At 41.3% G+C, this 17,717-nt stretch overlaps 1 protein-coding gene across 13 annotated transcripts in view; it reads right to left on the reverse strand.

Moving 5' to 3' along the window:
• Positions 1–17,717, reverse strand: part of LOC126404725 (receptor-type tyrosine-protein phosphatase delta-like) — a 427,878-nt gene that overhangs the window by 58,389 nt on the left and 351,772 nt on the right. For all 13 annotated transcript variants that reach the window (XM_050068106.1, XM_050068116.1, XM_050068110.1 and 10 more), the window contains one exon: positions 17,134–17,275. In XM_050068106.1, the coding sequence (XP_049924063.1) occupies positions 17,134–17,275 (142 nt within the window). The remainder of the gene's footprint in view (positions 1–17,133; positions 17,276–17,717) is intronic.

The raw sequence follows: 17,717 nt of genomic DNA on the forward strand, positions 1-17,717 counted from the left end.
ATCCCTTTCAGTATCCATTAAGGTAATGAGAGCTGCCCCGGCTACACTCTTGTTAAAAGTTTGTGGGCATCTGGCACTGTGTTTGCTTGTTGTTTGCACAAAATTGATGTGCTGCTCATTAAAACAATAACCACTTAGTCAATTCACCTCAGTCACACAGTGGCCATATTTAGTTAACATCGTAGTTAAAGTAGGAGAGTGGACAGAACTGATGCCAGGATAACAAAAATTCAGAAATTCCCCAAATGTTCTCTTTTTTATTCTGTCAGCTTGTTTTTGCCAAGTTTGTATCTGTTTTACAGTCATTAACTGTGATTGCATGGTTATGGATGGTGTGTTCTATTAATTTTAGGTGTTAATGTGATAGGCGTCAAGAACTCTATTAGCTATTAGCTGTGTTTCTAATTTGCAATGACATAAACACAGGAAATAAAACTGCACTACATTAGGTACTGTGATCGTCATTCATAGAACAATTTCTCGTACATTTAAAAATATTCACACATACAGTATTTAAATTTAGTGCCTTCTCCAGAGGGAACAAAAGCAACAGAAAGAAGGTTGGTCATAACAACGCATCTTCTCTAAAAGCACCACATTAACTATCAAGCAACAGGGAAAAGTCTAATCTGAAAAACTGCGCTGCAGTGCTCATTCAAATGGAGAAAGACATGGAGGAGGGGGAAAGGAATTAATTGTACAAGGTAGCTCCTGTCCAAGCTCCCTTCAGCCTGTTCAAGGTCGAACAGACAATTAGTCGATTCTACAGTGAGTCAAAAGTATACCTGATCAAACACAATAGCCAGAAGCAAGCCTCGGAGCATGGATGCGTGTTGAATATAGTAATTGGATGTGACAATCCATGCGAACTAAAAAGCAACTCCTGTGAAATTGCAATGTATTCTCAAACAAAGTGCTCAAGAGATCATAATTTAGCTGTCCTTTAAGAAGTCAGAATTGTTCTAGCGCTGCAGTGTGCGATGTCCCTGGTTATTCAGCTCTAAGGAGCAAAGAAGAGGGTGTAGGGTTCGTTTTAAATTGTAAATGATGCAGCTTGTGTCAATATGATAGGTTTTCAAAATCAGGATCCTGCAGTAAAACCGTAGTTTGATTTAAACGATTAATTAGCTGCAGCGTGGCTTACTGAAATCATGAAAACATATAAAAAAAGAAGCTGGGTCAGGCATACAAAGGGCATTTTCACCAAGCCCATCTTCCCTGTCCTATAGAATGTGTGTGTTACATGATGCTAGCCCGTAACTCCAGTGCAGGCAGCTGATATGACTCCAGGCAGTGCATTTAAAATTAATGATCTGTTACAAAGGTTTCTGGCCTTCTCAATGCATTCTTGCTCAGCCCAGAAATGTATTTTACAGCTGCTTTGTGCACTCATGCTCATCTAGAACGGCCACAAAGTCATGACATCAACTGTGAGGTATCTAAAAACTTTTCTTGCATAGGACTTTAGATTAAGATAAAAAAAGAAAGGAATAATAAACAAGAGTACTTTGACGTTCTCAATCTCCTTGCAGCTCTCAGCTATACCCTCATTTACTTCCCAAAGAGAATTACCATTGTGATAATAAATAAAGGGAGGGAAATTGAACACATTTGCTAGCTTGTGCTGTGATTAACAGCTCACGTCAACAGAGCTGCTGCAGCATTTCCCTTACAAGGCAAAGAGACCAGAATGAAATCAGATTAATCACTATGTAATTTGAGCCACGGCGTGTTTGTTGTACGTTTTTGGAGAAGTTGGGTTATTGACAATGTGTTAAAAGTAAAGAATGAAATAATTAATCAACCAGGAGCCAAGCGGCTGGTAGTTTTTCCCATGTGCTATGTTTGCAGTTCCGCTAACAGTCAGGAGGTTGGTTTTCGACTTGTGGTTACATAAATTATCAGCAAGGAGCTACTTCATTACCCCTTTAGGAACCCTGAGCTGCATCCTGATAGGAGTGGAAATTGGACAAGTTTGATTTGCTTGTAGTGCATTTGTTTTTGAATGTGTGTTTTGGGGATAATATACTATGTGCTGTGAACTGAACATACAGCCTTAAGCTAGCTTGTACAATATATGAAAGTCAAAGCTGAAAGGTGAAAATATCAGAGAAAAAAAAAGGTTTTTACAGAGTTTCCTGCTTCCTTCTTCTACCTCGCTGAGAGCTGCAATCTCAAGGACAGCCTAAGACAAGGGCAGTTTCTGCTTTACAGACCCATACTGTATATTCAACAATGGATCTACACACTAAATGAGATGGAAGGGAGAGAAATGCTGAAGTCACCTTCTAGAGAAGTGCTGAGCACTGGTGCTTGATATAAAAAGACTCCCAATGACAATTTGCACACATTAGCCACTGCCAGGCTATCAGACCATATGAGTGTGCGGTGCCAAGTATGGGAGGAGTATAAAAAGGACATTGGCTCAAAAAGTACCTCAGTGAGCAGATTTCTGCTGAAGACATAAGGCCACTGGACATAAACTCAACCCATTAGCAGATTATATCTATTGATCACTCATACAAAATACGAGCGCACGTGAAATCACATTTTCCTCGTATGAAAACAGCGGCCTTTTTTCTGAAATGGTGCTCGAGTGCAGCATAAATTCAGCACAATGTGTCACCATATTGCAGTCGGTGCCAAAACACACACACTCGCAGCCTCAGCTCAAAGTAAACTTCTTACCTGCTGTGGTGTAGTGGCTTGAGTGACAAACTCAAGTAATATCCTCCTTGTTTAGGCTCTAATTAAATAAGCCTAATTGAGTCTCAACAGATAAAGGTACCATTCAAATGTGATCTGTTACTGTTTACATGTTTGCTCAGTTAGCGCTTCACCAAGGCACTTGTGTGTATGTGCAGTCGGAGGTGATGTTTACAAGGTATTACAAGACTAATGCAGTTACATCTATGGAGTGGAATTCATTAAAAAGATAGTGGAAGCAGACAGTAAAACTAAGGCCAGGATGTTTGCTTGCGCTTATCTGCTAAGATGTTGACAGCTGTGGGAAACTGGCTCCAGAAAACCAAATTAAAAGCATGTTCTTCTCTCCTGCATAACACCTGCAGTGCACCTGCCACTGCATACAGTGGGCGCCGTTTTTTATTTGGTGAATGATGGACTATTCACAGAGCACAGGTTTTGAATGAAGCAATTACTGTACCCAGTGGGTTGGTGTTGCCAAATATTAATAGACTGCTAATATTGCATGTGCTTAAGCTTGTAGGTTTAAAGCTTTAACTGGAGTAGGTTTGGCATTGTATTGTAAATGATGATTAGCATTAAAATGCAATGCAACATTAGCATAAAAATGTTTAGAAAACTGTAAATCTGACCTTTCAGTCGAATTAAGTGAGATGTTTTTTATGTCACTGAAATCATATTTAGCAGCAACATTACTGAATGAGTACAAAGGAATTTAAGAGGAAAATAAACCTTTGTTGCACTGGACGTTCCAAGTGAAGCACTATAAAAACATAAACCTTTCCGGTCACATTCTGGCTTTTGTTCCGTGGTTGCTGCGCAAGGATTGGATTTGGTCCGACCCTTTTCTTCCCAGGCGGAACAAGACTTTTCACCCCGCAGTTGAGGTTATTCTTCAGGGAAAATCACTGCAGGCCATAATAAGATATATTTGTTGGATGTATTTGAGTGGATACAATCTCCTCAAAGGGGCTGTCACAGGTCACTTGCTGTGGCAGCGCGGTGGAGAAAAGTGTGTGTCAAGACGTATTGTTGTTTGAGGATCTCTCCTCGCCAAAAGATGCTGGATTATGGAAGTGTGGGAATTTGGGGCAGATGTCTTCAAGTCGACACTCTTACATTTTACACTCTTTTTCCCCTGCCCTAAAGATTATCCTTGCCCAGTTTAGGAATCAATCTGATTCTCGCTCCCCCTCCCCAGATAAGATTTCAGGCAGAACAAAAAGACGAGCCACAAAACATTACCCATGGAGTGTGACAGCAGTGCTTATTTTTCTCAGCAGCCCGAGTCAAAACCACCGCACCATAGCATATAATTTCAAGTTGAGGGACACTGATTAAAGCTCTTTCCACGCTCAAAAATCCAAAAGAAGTGAGAAAGAAGATGGGAGAATTTAGCAAGGTTAGGGTGCTAATCATGTTAATCATACAGCACTCTTGCTGCTCACAAGGACATCATTTGGAATTGGCCTGTTTCATGGCTTGCTAATGCATTAGCTGACCTAGATTGAATTAGGACTTGGTGTTTTAGAAACTAGTAAAAGGTAATTAATCAAGAAAATAATTCCATACACAATTAAAGGTTATGGGTGAAAAACTTGTAGTGCATCAGCATCTTAGAAAATCAAATCTTGACAAACACACACACACATACACATAGATAAATTATAAGTATCTCAGAGCAGACATTTTGTGACATGGAGTTTTTTTTCAAATTGAGGTTGTTGATTTCGAACATATTAACACGGCAACATTGTCCATTATAATTTGTTTACAGTTCTCTAAAAATTTGTTGCAGGGCTGGTTAATACATCCGTTCAGAGACGACCTGAATCCTCTTCAACAAAATGTTCTGTTCGGCTCCTGTTCAACTGACGTATTCAATTATTTTTTTTTCCTTTGGCATGGGAGAGGGAACTGTTAATTATGCTTTTGTTTTCACACAAACAAAATTACTCAACCAAACGTAAGAGCTCTTGATTAACAAAGGCAGACAGCAATTCCATTTTGTGCCAATTCTATGACGGCATCTGTTCTATTTTTCTCTTTCCCTCTCTCTAATGTTTCACCACTTTCACCCACATCGTTGTTGATTTCCTTGCTCTACTTACAAGGTACACTTAATGCTCTGGTTAAAAAGGTGTACTTCTCCAATCTAGCGCCTAATGATTGACAGGTTCTAAATTTGAGCCCACCCTTTGCTTTATCAGCTACCTGCAGCTTGGTTAAACTATCTCAAACTTGGACTCAGACAGAGTTGCGTTACACAACACTCCATCCATCATTCTGCCTGTAAACTTTTGCAGAGGTGAAACTTGTCCCCACATCAATTTTTGACCCTGGGACTAGGGCATCCTGATACTTTGTCTAACTTGTGTCCCTTATTTTCAATTTTCACTGAACAACACAGCTGATAAATTGCTACAGTATGTAGACCTTGACCTAAATTAGATGCAACACTTTCTGATAATGACTGTTGCACACATGCTGGGACATTGTTGCCAGCCTATGATTGTTTTATCACTGCCTCGGGTAGCAAACTTGGAATAGTTAAGATAAAATTGAAAGTGACGACCCATAAAGTATTGTTCATGAGTTGCAGGTATAGACATTCATTTAGAGGGCAACAAGTCTGACAGGCATTCAGAGTATAAAAGCACATGTGCATCTTTGCTGAGCAAAAAGAAGAAATGACGAATTGAAATGCCTGAATTTTCCCTAAATGCCCTCAGAGAATCCAAAGCCTGTATTTATCTCATTGATACATCCCAGTGCTGTCTGGCACATATGTTGTCCAGTCTAAATAAGATTAGGTTTTCCCCCAGAGCTTCCTTTGAGCCAGATTTCCCAAATAAGCCTCCTGGCACCTGCACTGGGTAGATATTGCTTAAGTAATCCAATAATGGGAAAACAAAATGCTCAGCACTTCCATCTAATAAGGCAAACAGTGATGTGTGGTGGGGGACAATTCCGAAATACATCTTCCCCGAGTTGTTTTTTTAAGGGTTCACAGGCTAGTGAACTCCGAGTCAACCTTCAAATTGTTTTAAAACATGGCATGTGTCTGGACTGATGTGGTTTTTATTATTGCGCCGACTGGAAAAGACTCCCGAGAAGCTCAAATGTGAGAGCATGCCCCAATTATATGCCTGGGGCCGCAGTATTTTATGTTCCAAAGCCTTAGATAAACTGATAGGAGAAAACGTTAAGTGGCAAGGCATGACTGCTTTCCAGTTTAGGTTTACAAATGTGCCAGTGCAGGACTCGCAGGTCAAAACTAAGCCTGTTGTATCTAGCAGAGTGCTGGCGAGTTCACGTTTGCTGTAGAAGCCCATGATCCATTTATCTCAACTGAGGATATAAATGTATGTTTCAGTCTTCATAAATAACACTGATAGAGTGGGTACCTCAGAAAAAGGATACTTGGCTTTCCCTCGAAGTTAATGTATGTGTCTGCATGTGTCTAATGTGTGACAAGGCCCTGTTTTCACAGAGAAAAATCAGTCATTTATAAACCATATGAGGGAAGGTGAATTTAAGTGAAAAACAACAAGAAAACCTACTACATGTTCCACCCACAGTCTGTCAGAAAACTAGAACATCAGTAACATACACACAGGCGGCATTATGTTTTCAGGTTGTACATCTGTATTTCACATACATTTGTCCGTCCCATTCTCGTGAACATGATATCTCAAGAACGTTGTGTGAGAATTTCCTCAAATTTGGCACAAACATCCCCTTTGACTCAGCCATAAACTGATTATAATCTGGTGGTAAAAGGTTAACGTGACTGTGACCTCCAGTCTGTCCCATTCTTGTGAATGCAGTATCTCAGGAACACCTGGAGGGAATTTCTTCAAATTTGGCACAAACGTTCACTTGGACTCAACAATAAACTGATTAGAATTTGATTGTCAAAAGTCACTGGGACCTCACAAACACATTTTCGGCCATAACTCAAGAATTCCTACGCTAATTTTAACAAAATTTCATAAAAATGTCAAACAGAATAAAATGATGAAGGGATGATATTTTATATCCATGAGACTGTGACATCATCATGTTCTGCAAAAACACTTTTATGGCTATTGATCAATGGCATAAATCAGGAACACAAGGGGAGACATTTGGTCCGATACTGAATTGGTGACACTAATCTTGGGTGCCCACCTTGAAACTGTGCTGATTGTATAGATCTTCCGTGCTACCAGGTTGAGGATGTATGCAAAGCATCTTCGTTCACCAAAAAATAAACCTCACTTCACAACGTATGCTATGAGTCTGGACAGACATGGATACAAACTGCTACTTGACTGGTTGGCGGAGGCATACAACCCCAGGCGGTAATTCTAGTTACAAATGTGCCCCATTATACTGTATTTTGTGTAGTGAAAAACTGGGTTCTTCAGTGCAACAGAAATCAGCAGTAAAAGAGGAGGAGGGGTGGAAAAGCTGGGCTGAGGAAAATATGCTTTAGTTTAGTTCATTAGTTGATTCTACAGGTATGGAGCACACTAATGAATATTACTGTGAATGTGCCACAGTTGGCTCAAACAGCTAATTCCAATTTACTATAATCGAGTTTTAAGAGGAGCAGGCCCACTCCAACACAAAGTGGCATTAAGTCTCTCTGGCTTGGTACCTCTAAAAGGTAGTTCAGTAATTTGCTGAACAAATACAGTCTCTTTGAGAAAACTGCTAATACCCAAGGGCAGACAACGAGGGACCATCTAGTATCCACTAAAATTTTATTTCACCCTTGTTGCCTAAAGGAGCAAAACAGGAATGGATTGTGAAATACTACCCAGCGTGTTTCTTCTGCTGTGATGATGAACGTTGGAACGAAATACAGGAGGGGGAAGGTGAAGGCACAGAAAGCCCTTATAACCCGAGGTTCATGGCACTCTGTCTCGGTGAAAAATAGCATCGCTTCCCCCTTTGCCCTGCACTGATTGTTTCTTCCATAAATCCCCTTTGAGATTGTATAATTAATTGAATGCTGCTTATTTGTCATTAAAAACCCTTGCCTAATGCCTGAGATTATGAGGGAACCATTGTAGAGTCAATCTATTAATCACCAGGCCTTTTTTCTGCTGAAAAACCTTCACAGACGAACAATTCGAGCAGTTGCTCATTCTCAATGACATTGGAAAACTAGTTGTAAAACTCTTAAGTCGACAAACTGGTGTCATGGTACATTATGCCTTTTAAACACTTAAAAATCTCTTCACGAGTATGGTTAAACAAGGCAATTTCATTTGTGGATCACATACTTCACCCTGAAAGACAGAATGCACATTTGCAGTTTTCAGGTATTGCTACAAAACAGAGTAGACGGTCATGGGATGTCGTTTCCCTTTACAGCTGTATTGGGAGGCCTTACACTCACAGGAAACTCGATACAGAAGCAGCTGTTGGGATTTTGGTTGGAATTTGGGTGGAATTTGAAAAACTCAATCCAGGTCAGAAATTCATGGAGTTATGCTTCAAAATTACCCTGCCCAGTGTTCCTCCAAGCCTGCCATCCCCCATAGGCGTTTTTTATGGCCATCGCTGCTGGGGCAGATTGGATCAGCCAAGCAGAGGGCATGCAACAGAGATGTACGCCACTTTTGGCAAGGGGCCCCTACTCTCCCTAGGCCCCATGTCATTCATAAACATGACGGATTAGCTGTGATATTCCTCCATTTACAACATAAGCGAAGGGAGTTGGAGGAAGAGAATGAAAGCAGAGAGTGAGTGTTAGTGTCGGATGCCCCTTAGGGGTAGTGCTAAAATGGATGGGTAAAGAGGGAGATGAAAAGGAGAGATGAAGCAGGAAGGGCGGAGAGGGGGCCTTTCTCTACAGGCCTGGCTGGGCAAGCAGCAAAGCAGGCAGGAAGCCAGGCACAAAGCTCCATTTACGCTCAGATGCCCCCCCCCCACTCCACACCACCCCACACCTCCACCCACCCACCCTCTTCTTGCTTTACAGACTACACGTCAGCTCAGCCAGATGTACTGTTCTGAGTAAAGATCACCTAGGGGGAAGGTGGAGAGGGAGAAAGAGAGATTTCAAGACCTTTCCTACCTACAATCATGTCTTTCTCCCACATTGCCATTGTCTTTTGAATTTGCCTTACTCACTGACTTGATATGCCTCGATCCAGCCGAGGCTCATCTGAGACTTTAAAAGATGCTTGATGTTAAAGACTCTCCCTCAATCTGTCTTTGTCTGTCTCCCGCCTTCTTTGCCTTCTGTCTCTCTCCCACCCTCTTCAGGATTTCACTTTGCATATTCCATTTGCTGGTTGTTACCTTGAGCAATGATTCCATTTACTTTAGAAAACAGTGCCCCATTTATTCAGAGTTGGGGAAAGGAAAAAAAAAATTCTCTTGTTGTCATCTTATCTCCCATCAGCATTTTTTTCTGTTATTATTAGTAATATTCAAAGGAGGAGGGAGAGAACTATTTGACAATGCTTTGAGCTATTTGCCAAACACAAAGCTAAAATGGATGTCGCTTATTTTTCTCAACTCCATGAAACCTACCTTAGGAAGCCTCTTCTTTTTTTTCTAGCTTTTTCTTAACAGTCCATCAACCCTCATTTGATCCTCTTGAGTGCATTAAACATTCACAAATAAAGAGGACGTGGCAGAGAATATATAAACAACCACACACTGCCTTCTCCTTAGAGATAGCCCTGTCACGATGAAGCATATACTGCCAGACATCTGTTCTGTTTTCTGTTTCAGGCCTATTCATTGTATATCCGCCCTCTTACCGCCCACTTCCGATGACTATATGATGCTTGATGTGTCAAAGTTAAATAAAGTATATGTTTTTGTGTCAGTATCGATCAGAAAATAAAACTGAACTATTTAGGTTGATGTATTTGTTTTGTGTTTTCAGGGGAAGCTGATAAAGGCCAGAAGCTGGAGCCAGCAGGGGCTCAAGAGAGTATCAGCAACCAGGTGAGTCTTCCGACCGGGCAGGAAAAAAAGACATAAGGCAAAACTGTGAGACACTGAGTTGCTTCATTAACCTTCATGTACTATACATTCAGAAGCAGGCAGGTCACTATGATCAAATGGGCGTTTCTAATACCATGGCATATCATTTACCAAAGTCTGTGTATGTCAAGGGAAAAAAAGACAGTGTGAGACTGTTTATGTGTGTATGTGGAGGTGTGTATTACTTTACTAGCAAGAAAGCATCCCATCGGCTGTCAGACTGCTTCCACAAAATCCTCTGAGCTTTAATCACTTTTAGCATTTTGTGCATGACAGTGCCAGATAACTTTATGGGTCACGGCCCGGGACTCTTCAATTTGAACATGGTATCATCAGACTCAGACGAGTACTCTGGGAGTCCTTGCGGTATAAATGTCTCAGGAAACCGACTTCATACAAGTTCACTTCCTCCTCAGAAAAGTAAAACCTAGCACAGGCCATTTCAATAATTGATATAGCTAAAAGCTTGCTACAGGAGAGGGGAGTATAGAGATTATTCATGCTTGCTGACATCCTGCAGAGAAGGACCTCTTGGCTCACAAAGAGCCCTAATGGAAAATGGGGTTATATCAGGCTTTCAAAATTTATCAGATGGGCATTCTCCCCAAAATCGACTGTGGGAGACGATGGGTGTCACAGCAGGCAGTGGGTGGCATTGTTTTATTATGGAAATTACTATATTGAGGCCACATGTTTAACTCTGATGAAACTTGTGATGAGAATATGTAAGGTTTTGTCCCCCTTTTCCATTCATGCAGCAATAAAACATCTAATTAGTCGACCCACTCATCTTTCCTGTACTGAATGTAATAATGTATAGACGACTAATTACACCCAAAAAAATCAGTTCTTGCCACATCACTTTTTCTCAGTCCAAAGTTGTTTGGTTGTAATTAGCGAGCAGCTTTACACAGCTTGAAAAGTTTCTCAAGATCATTAGATGCATTAAGGATGACCCTGCAGTACCCAATTAATCTAGTAGAAAATGACTTTTGAGTGCAGCTAAGATCAAAGCTACTAACATTAGCACCCCTCGACTACCTGGCTCAGACTTACACACTATTCATTTTATGACCTTATGTCCCTTCCAGTACAGGCAGTCGAATATTTCTGCTTCATGTTCTGTCTTATAGTCTATCATGTAATGTGCACTAATTCAGATAGTAGTTTATCAAGCTAAAAAAAAATGTCTGATTGGCACAAATACATTTATTTTTGGAGGATGAAGCAAATGTTAGCATGCTAACATGCTAAACGACGATGGTGAATGTATGGCTGTTAAACGGAGGCATGCTGACATGAGCTGGTTCCAAATTGTCCAATCCATCGTAATTGTATGCCTTCAAGCTTATTACTTTCTTTATTGATGCCCACAGTTGCGCCAAACTCATGCATCTACACTGCTGAAAACTTGCAACAAGATTCCTAAATTCTAGGAATGCCATGTATTTGATGGTGTATTCTATGCATGAGTACCACTGCTCCCCAGTGTAAGCAGTATGTCTGTTACTAAGGGTGAATATCCTATGGTATAATGACATTAAGACCACACAGGTGGGCTTAGCAGGTTTGTTTCTTTAATTGATCCGGAATCAGTTAGGGAATCTATAAAGAATTGGATTGAGCAGAATCGATAATGACATTGAAATCGATAAAATCTCATCAATTTCCATCCCTACTGTAGTACTAAGCCCCTTTTACACTGCCGCTTTGCTGTTCTATATAAAAGGGACGATTGTGGAATGGGGGCTAAAGAGGGGCGGTAAGGAGGTAGTTACAGCGCTGAAACAAGGTCTGTATAAATGGGACAGCTGGCAGGACAAGACCATGGACGGTAGCCACGTTTTGATTACTTGTTATGTGACCCACCTCGGGAGATTTAAAAAGTAGCTGATAGCAGTTAGCAGCTAACTCAAAGAGGGAGACGAGAGGACGAAAATGTCCACAAATTGGGAGAACAGTGAGATCTGGGAGCTCCTTACCCGCTGAGCAGAGGATCAGGATCAGCCACCACATAACAGGGACGGAAATTATTGTTGTTGCCATATTAATGCTGTTGTTATTGTTAGGAGAGTGTTGCCAACATGTATGTTTTATGTCACACTAGAGGCTAACGCTGTTGTTACATGTCAAGCTCATCATGCCTCGCGATGTTGGCACGCTGTCTAACAATCACACACTGGAGCAGCATGATGCCGTTGATGTTTGGTTCTGTGTAAAAATGCAAAGGCTGCACAAAGAAGGGATTTCGTTGAGGCTCTATAGCATGATCTCTGTGTAGAAAGGGCTTTAGTCTTTAAGTTTATTTTATATACCATACGGTATCAAAGATGTTGATTTGCACAGAAATTATTCTTCCAGGTTTTTTACCCTTTCATATTTTGTTATTTACTCTTAAAGTGCAGCACCACAAGATGTGTTTTGCAGTTTGCATTTTAAAATCGCTCATCACCTAATTACTTTGCCAGCACTGTGAGGTCACTGTGGAGAACAGCGGAATCTTAAGGCCAGCGAGGGAAAAAGAAAACAAACAAGAAACACTTTCCTCATTTCTCTGAATCAATAATTATTAATTCAGGAGGCTGTGTTTACTTTTATTAAAACAAATACAGAGCCACAACATGTGCAGAGTTATCTATCATGTTCAGTGTGCGGTCCAAGGGCCTTTGTGGCTCCGGCAGATGTTTTCTCACACGCTATGCAGACTGGAGAGTCTCACATTCATCTTGTTGGCAGCAGTTATGCCTTAAATCATCTCGCATACTATGCAGATACTGATTGGCTTTCACGATTAACCACGCAGTTAGATATAAGGGGGTGTGGGGGGCTGTTTTTTTTATTTATTTTTTTTACCAAGAAGAGATCGATTTCTGTGAGGACAGTCAACTCCATCTTTTTAATTACAATAATGAAGAACTTGTCATCATGTGCTCCATTTTTGTGACGTATGAGAGAGTGAAGCTGGGAATTGAGCGTAGAGTAGCATCAAGTCAGTATTGGCCAAATCCCAAGCAATAACTCTGCCTGTGGATACTTTATGAAACATCTAATGGACGTGAAGATAATTGATGGTCTGTGCAGTTGGTTGCACTCAGTCACTATTTGTCTCAGCATGCTGAGGTGAGACAGAGGAAAAAGCATGTTGGGTTCTGGGAAAAATGTGCCACAAATAACAATAAATGACGACTTATTCACATGAAAAAGCTGCTAACACCCTAGTAGCTTATGAAACACTAGTATATAGTGACAAGGAAAATCATGTCTAACACTTCTACATAGTCTTAGAGGAGAACTCTGTATTGATTGCGCTTCACAGTGGACCAGCCAGTTAGGTTATACAATTCCCTCAGACCTAAAAATGCCAGGAAGTTTACAATATCAGTGTTTTCTATGTAACAAAAGAGTTAAACTCCTACAGTGAGTCAGCATGTTTCCACAGCACCATTTTTAGAGGAAAAAATGTATTTCTCGAACAAAATTGAGTGTTCCGTGTGGCATCCCAGGTCTCGCCATCTATAGAGCTCCTGCCAGTAAACCGGCGAATTGTATGGTAGCTGCTGGCCCCCTGCAGTAATTTCACAATGGTCACTTGCTTCATCCCCACTGCATCCCTTGCTCCGACAGTCCGAGACAGCTGACACAGCATTTATCTTGCTAAGCAATTTGAGCATGCAGACCAGCTTTTGTTCATCCCTCACTCTGCACTTGTTAGACGGAAAGCATTATACATCGAGAAAACGGTGCAAGAGCATACAGATTAAAAAACGATGGTTAGGGATGAGCATTAAGACACATTTTAAATTATCTTTATCAGTCACCCTTCACAGTATTCTATGGGTTTTTGCAGTGCACGCAGGTCCACACAGTTTACTTTGACCAGCATCTTATGGATATCAGTTAAGTAAGCTTGGAATATAAATTAGGCAGCTTTTGGTGTGTTGTATTAAGTGTGGAGACCATTTCTCTCCAAACAGTGACAAAGAGCCGAACGCATACATTGTCTATGAATAATCACTGATCATGTAGCAGCCCTTTCATTGTATGTGGAAAGATCCGTCTCAGCTACACGGCTTTGACCGTGCCATTGCACCATTCCATACAAATGGAAATGATGCATTCTGTTTTTCCGTCACAGGAGAGCGGCTTCCCATTTTCCGCTCCCACTGTCAAGTTGTGCACAGCTGCATAAGTTTGCACGCTTGTGTGTGGGGCACAGGAAATGGCTGTTGACAGCATAATGGGAGTGTGAGGATGCAATATAAATCCTTAATCATGCCTGAATCATGAACTGCAGCACTCAAATCCACACATCACTCTGCTGGAACTACTGCTGGCAGAGAGTCTAGACCCTGTGAGGTGTTTTGGCGACATTTTCAAGTATTTCTTTTGTTTACTTGTGGTTATAAGTGTACAAAGGAGATCCCACTGTACTAACATTTTTTAGTGACAGGTTTTCTTATTAGAGAGTCTCTGTTGATGCACGTGGATACGCAAAAATCTTACAGAGGCATATTCATAAATGAGATCAAACACCACTTCACTGAAATCATATTCCAGCCATGACACCCAAAATGTGCTGTTCCTTCGTTTCTCAATCCCTGCCTGTCATTCTCAATTACAAAGCAAATCAAGACGACCTTAATTCAAAGACACGAGTCGCATATGAGTCGGGTCATCTCGTAGTTAATCAAAACAGAGGGCGCAAAAAAAAAAGTGCACTAAGGAAACCCGTGGCTCGTGCCATGGCCTAGCAGATTTGACTCGGAACATCATTACGTTTCAGGGTTCGCCTTTCATGCAAATCGCTTCCCTAAGCCTGGAAGTTCATTACTAATGGCACTTCCCATCAAGTTAGAGACCCATCCGAATACTAATATCCCCCAGTGCTTTGGATTTGTCACCTCGAGTCCTGTCTCCTCATAGCATGGCAATTACAACAATGTGCTTTTCCTTCATGGAATTAGGCATCACCCCCTGTGGCGAGCTTCCCACAACAGATGCTTTGCAGTCGTTTCCACAGACCATTGGAGCCCAAATGAACTAAACGAACAGTCACTTTATATGTATTAGGCCTGGCGTAGTAGCACTTATCTGTGTTTGCTTATTTATTTATCTCTCCAATCCTGCATCACACACTTGTGTGCAAGTTCAGTGTTTCTCCACTAAAAGGGCCAAAAGGAGGAGAGAAATAATTTCCGCCGGTCATGGTGACAGATCGGACTTAAAAAATGTGCAGTTGCATTTTTCAAACTGCAGTTTATGTCATGTGGAATGATGAGTAGCAAACCAGCAGTGCTGTGTTTATTGTACTGTACGAAGTAGTTTTGGAAGGAGGGAGTTTTTTGGTCTCCTAAATAATATATAATGCCTCCTTGAGGTAACCTTGTGTTACCTCAGGTTGCCCATACAGTAAGATGCCCTCACAGTACAGTGTGTCAGCTTACTCCCAGCTTCCTCGGAGTCATCCCTGTGTTGGGTCTTTGAAGAAGGGAGGGAATCAGTCTGGCTGTGTTGTTGTTGTCTGCAACTGTTGAAGTGGAAACTCAAATAATATGGCGAGCCGGAGTTTATCTTATTACGGTGATGCTTGATATTCTTGTCTGTGGCCGGCACTGTGGCATCATTTTCCTTTTGTTTATGTTTGATTTCCATCTTGCTTCCTTTCCTTTGTCTGCCAAACTATGACTGCTATCACTGCTCATAATTATTATTCTGATTTTTAATTTATTATTTGCACTTCCAGTGTGCATAACAATACATTTCCTCTGTGAGACCTATCAGACACCAGAAGTCTATGAATGTAATGGCACAAACTGTGCAGAGGCTGAATCCCTGTTGTGTCGAAGCAAGTGGTGACAGAGGGTGGTGAAATAAACATATATAGAAATGTTGCAGATTATTACCTAATTTTGAGGGTTTCTATGTATCCACGGGAGGCAGTGTGAGGACAGGGAGCACACTCTTTTTATTTGCACCAAAGCCGAGAAAGAAAGAGCTTTTTCTGTTTTTCTATTTTTTTGGGGGTCCGTGATAGGCCTCTACTCACCTTCAATACATTGATGGGAAAGGAGAGCGAGCAGAAGAGCAAAATGGAAATGGTAATAAACATGCTAATGCTAGGCCGTGGAGCCGGGAAGAGCTGCTTCTATACCCGTCCCTCAGCTATCTATTGGTGTGTGTGTGTGTGTGTGTGTGTGTGTGTGTGTATGTATGTGTGTGTGTGTATGTATGTGTGAAGGGGAAAAACAGAGATAGAGACAGAGCAAGAGCGAAAGGGAACAGGAAATGTGCACAGTATTGCGTGCGTGAGCGTGCACACACGCGCATACACACACTCACTTTGTGCTCCAGAGTAAACAGGAGAGAGCTGCATGTGAACGTGCCACCTTTCTCTTTCAATCTGCCTCTGGAGACAGTGCAAAGGGCCTTTTGTTGGCTCATTGGTGAGATAAGAAGCAGAGGAGGCTGAGAGTGGGGGGAGGGGGGGGCCTTCAGAGACTAGCAGAGCCAGCTTTTTTTCTATAGGATGGAAGCACCCCTCTCAATAGAAACTCATTTGCCATGTTGTGTAATTGTGGTACATAATGGAGCACACCTCATTCAGGCAGCCCAAGGCTTTTTTTCTAAAGCCATTTTCTCCATTCACAGCCAAACAAGTCATGTTTTAGAGAGATATTACTCAGCCTTTTGAGCTCAGGGCCACCACATATTTGCCTTTGAATGGAATGTTGTGTGTAATCAAGATAAAATTTTGCTCAGTGCTTATTATAAAAGAGGCACTGTCAACCAACTTGATATTTGTCATTTGACTTTTATTCTCTCTGGAAGTAAACAAAGTGGCTGACCTTTCCCGCTTGGATTATTACACGTTTGTGTGGAGGAGTGCTGGCTATTAACAGCCAACGGTCACCACAAGATACTGACATTGAGGCAACCTGCGACAAGACTGCGAACCATAAACAATATATGCTTGTTAATCCTATGAGAATACACTGCTTTATTTTCTGCACAGCCAAAAGAATATCAAAGCTGAAGTGCAGAGATGAAAAATGACTGATTTGAAAATTATTGCTGAGCTTTTCCATTAAACCACCGCAGGCTAGGAATGGATGGCTATTTGCATAATTTAACTGGCATCTTAATTATTGTGTCAGGAATCTGTATGCAAATGACTTAAGTCACTTAGAAACGGAAACTTACTTGGCTAAATGGCTAATGGACTAAATCTTATCAAGTTAGAATACACAACGTGAGTGTAACCAGATTCTCTAATTGGGTTTGACTGTGCGGTGTGACAGTGAGAAACAAAGAAAAGAGGACAGGACAGACATAAAACAAGGAAATGCGAGCTTACCTGGGTCAGCTGGGAGAAAAGGGGCATGTTAGTGGTGTGTGCTTTTTTTCTTTTTGGGGTTGCAGAGAAGGACCTACCACGTAAAACAGTGAGTCTGGTGGTAGCGCTCGTCTCTCCAACACTGTTGGAGGCGACACATTCATATATGGCTTCATCTCGGGGCGTGCGCAATGGCTGAATTCTTAGCACTGAACCAGAGCCGTCGTCGAACTCTATCACCTGCAGGTGCGAGAGACAGGATATGTTAAAGGAGATTTTTTGGTTCACAATGGGTGAGGGACCTTCCGCAGAGAAAAAAAAAGACAACACCATTGAGGACATTTGGCTAACGACACTGATGGTGACTGACACAATGTGCTTCCTATGACAGAAACAAAAGCTGCTGCCTAGCTTACCTTACAATGAACCCTAGTGATTTTGTGTTATAGCGTGAATACTGTGGTTGTATATTGTATATGTACAAAAAGTAACGTCAGGATCTGTGCAGTATTTGCATACATATAGATAATATGTGGGTAGTGAGCATATTTGATTTGAAAACTTCTTTAGCATCGTCTTTGTAGGTATGTACTAGATCCATTTATTATGTGTTCACACATGCTGTCTCTAAGTAGATGAATTATTGACTGTCTACTACTAATTTGTGCATTGATTGCTAAAA

This window comes from Epinephelus moara, chromosome 17 (genome assembly GCF_006386435.1).
Source record: "Epinephelus moara isolate mb chromosome 17, YSFRI_EMoa_1.0, whole genome shotgun sequence".
In the NCBI taxonomy this organism is placed as follows: domain Eukaryota; kingdom Metazoa; phylum Chordata; class Actinopteri; order Perciformes; family Serranidae; genus Epinephelus; species Epinephelus moara.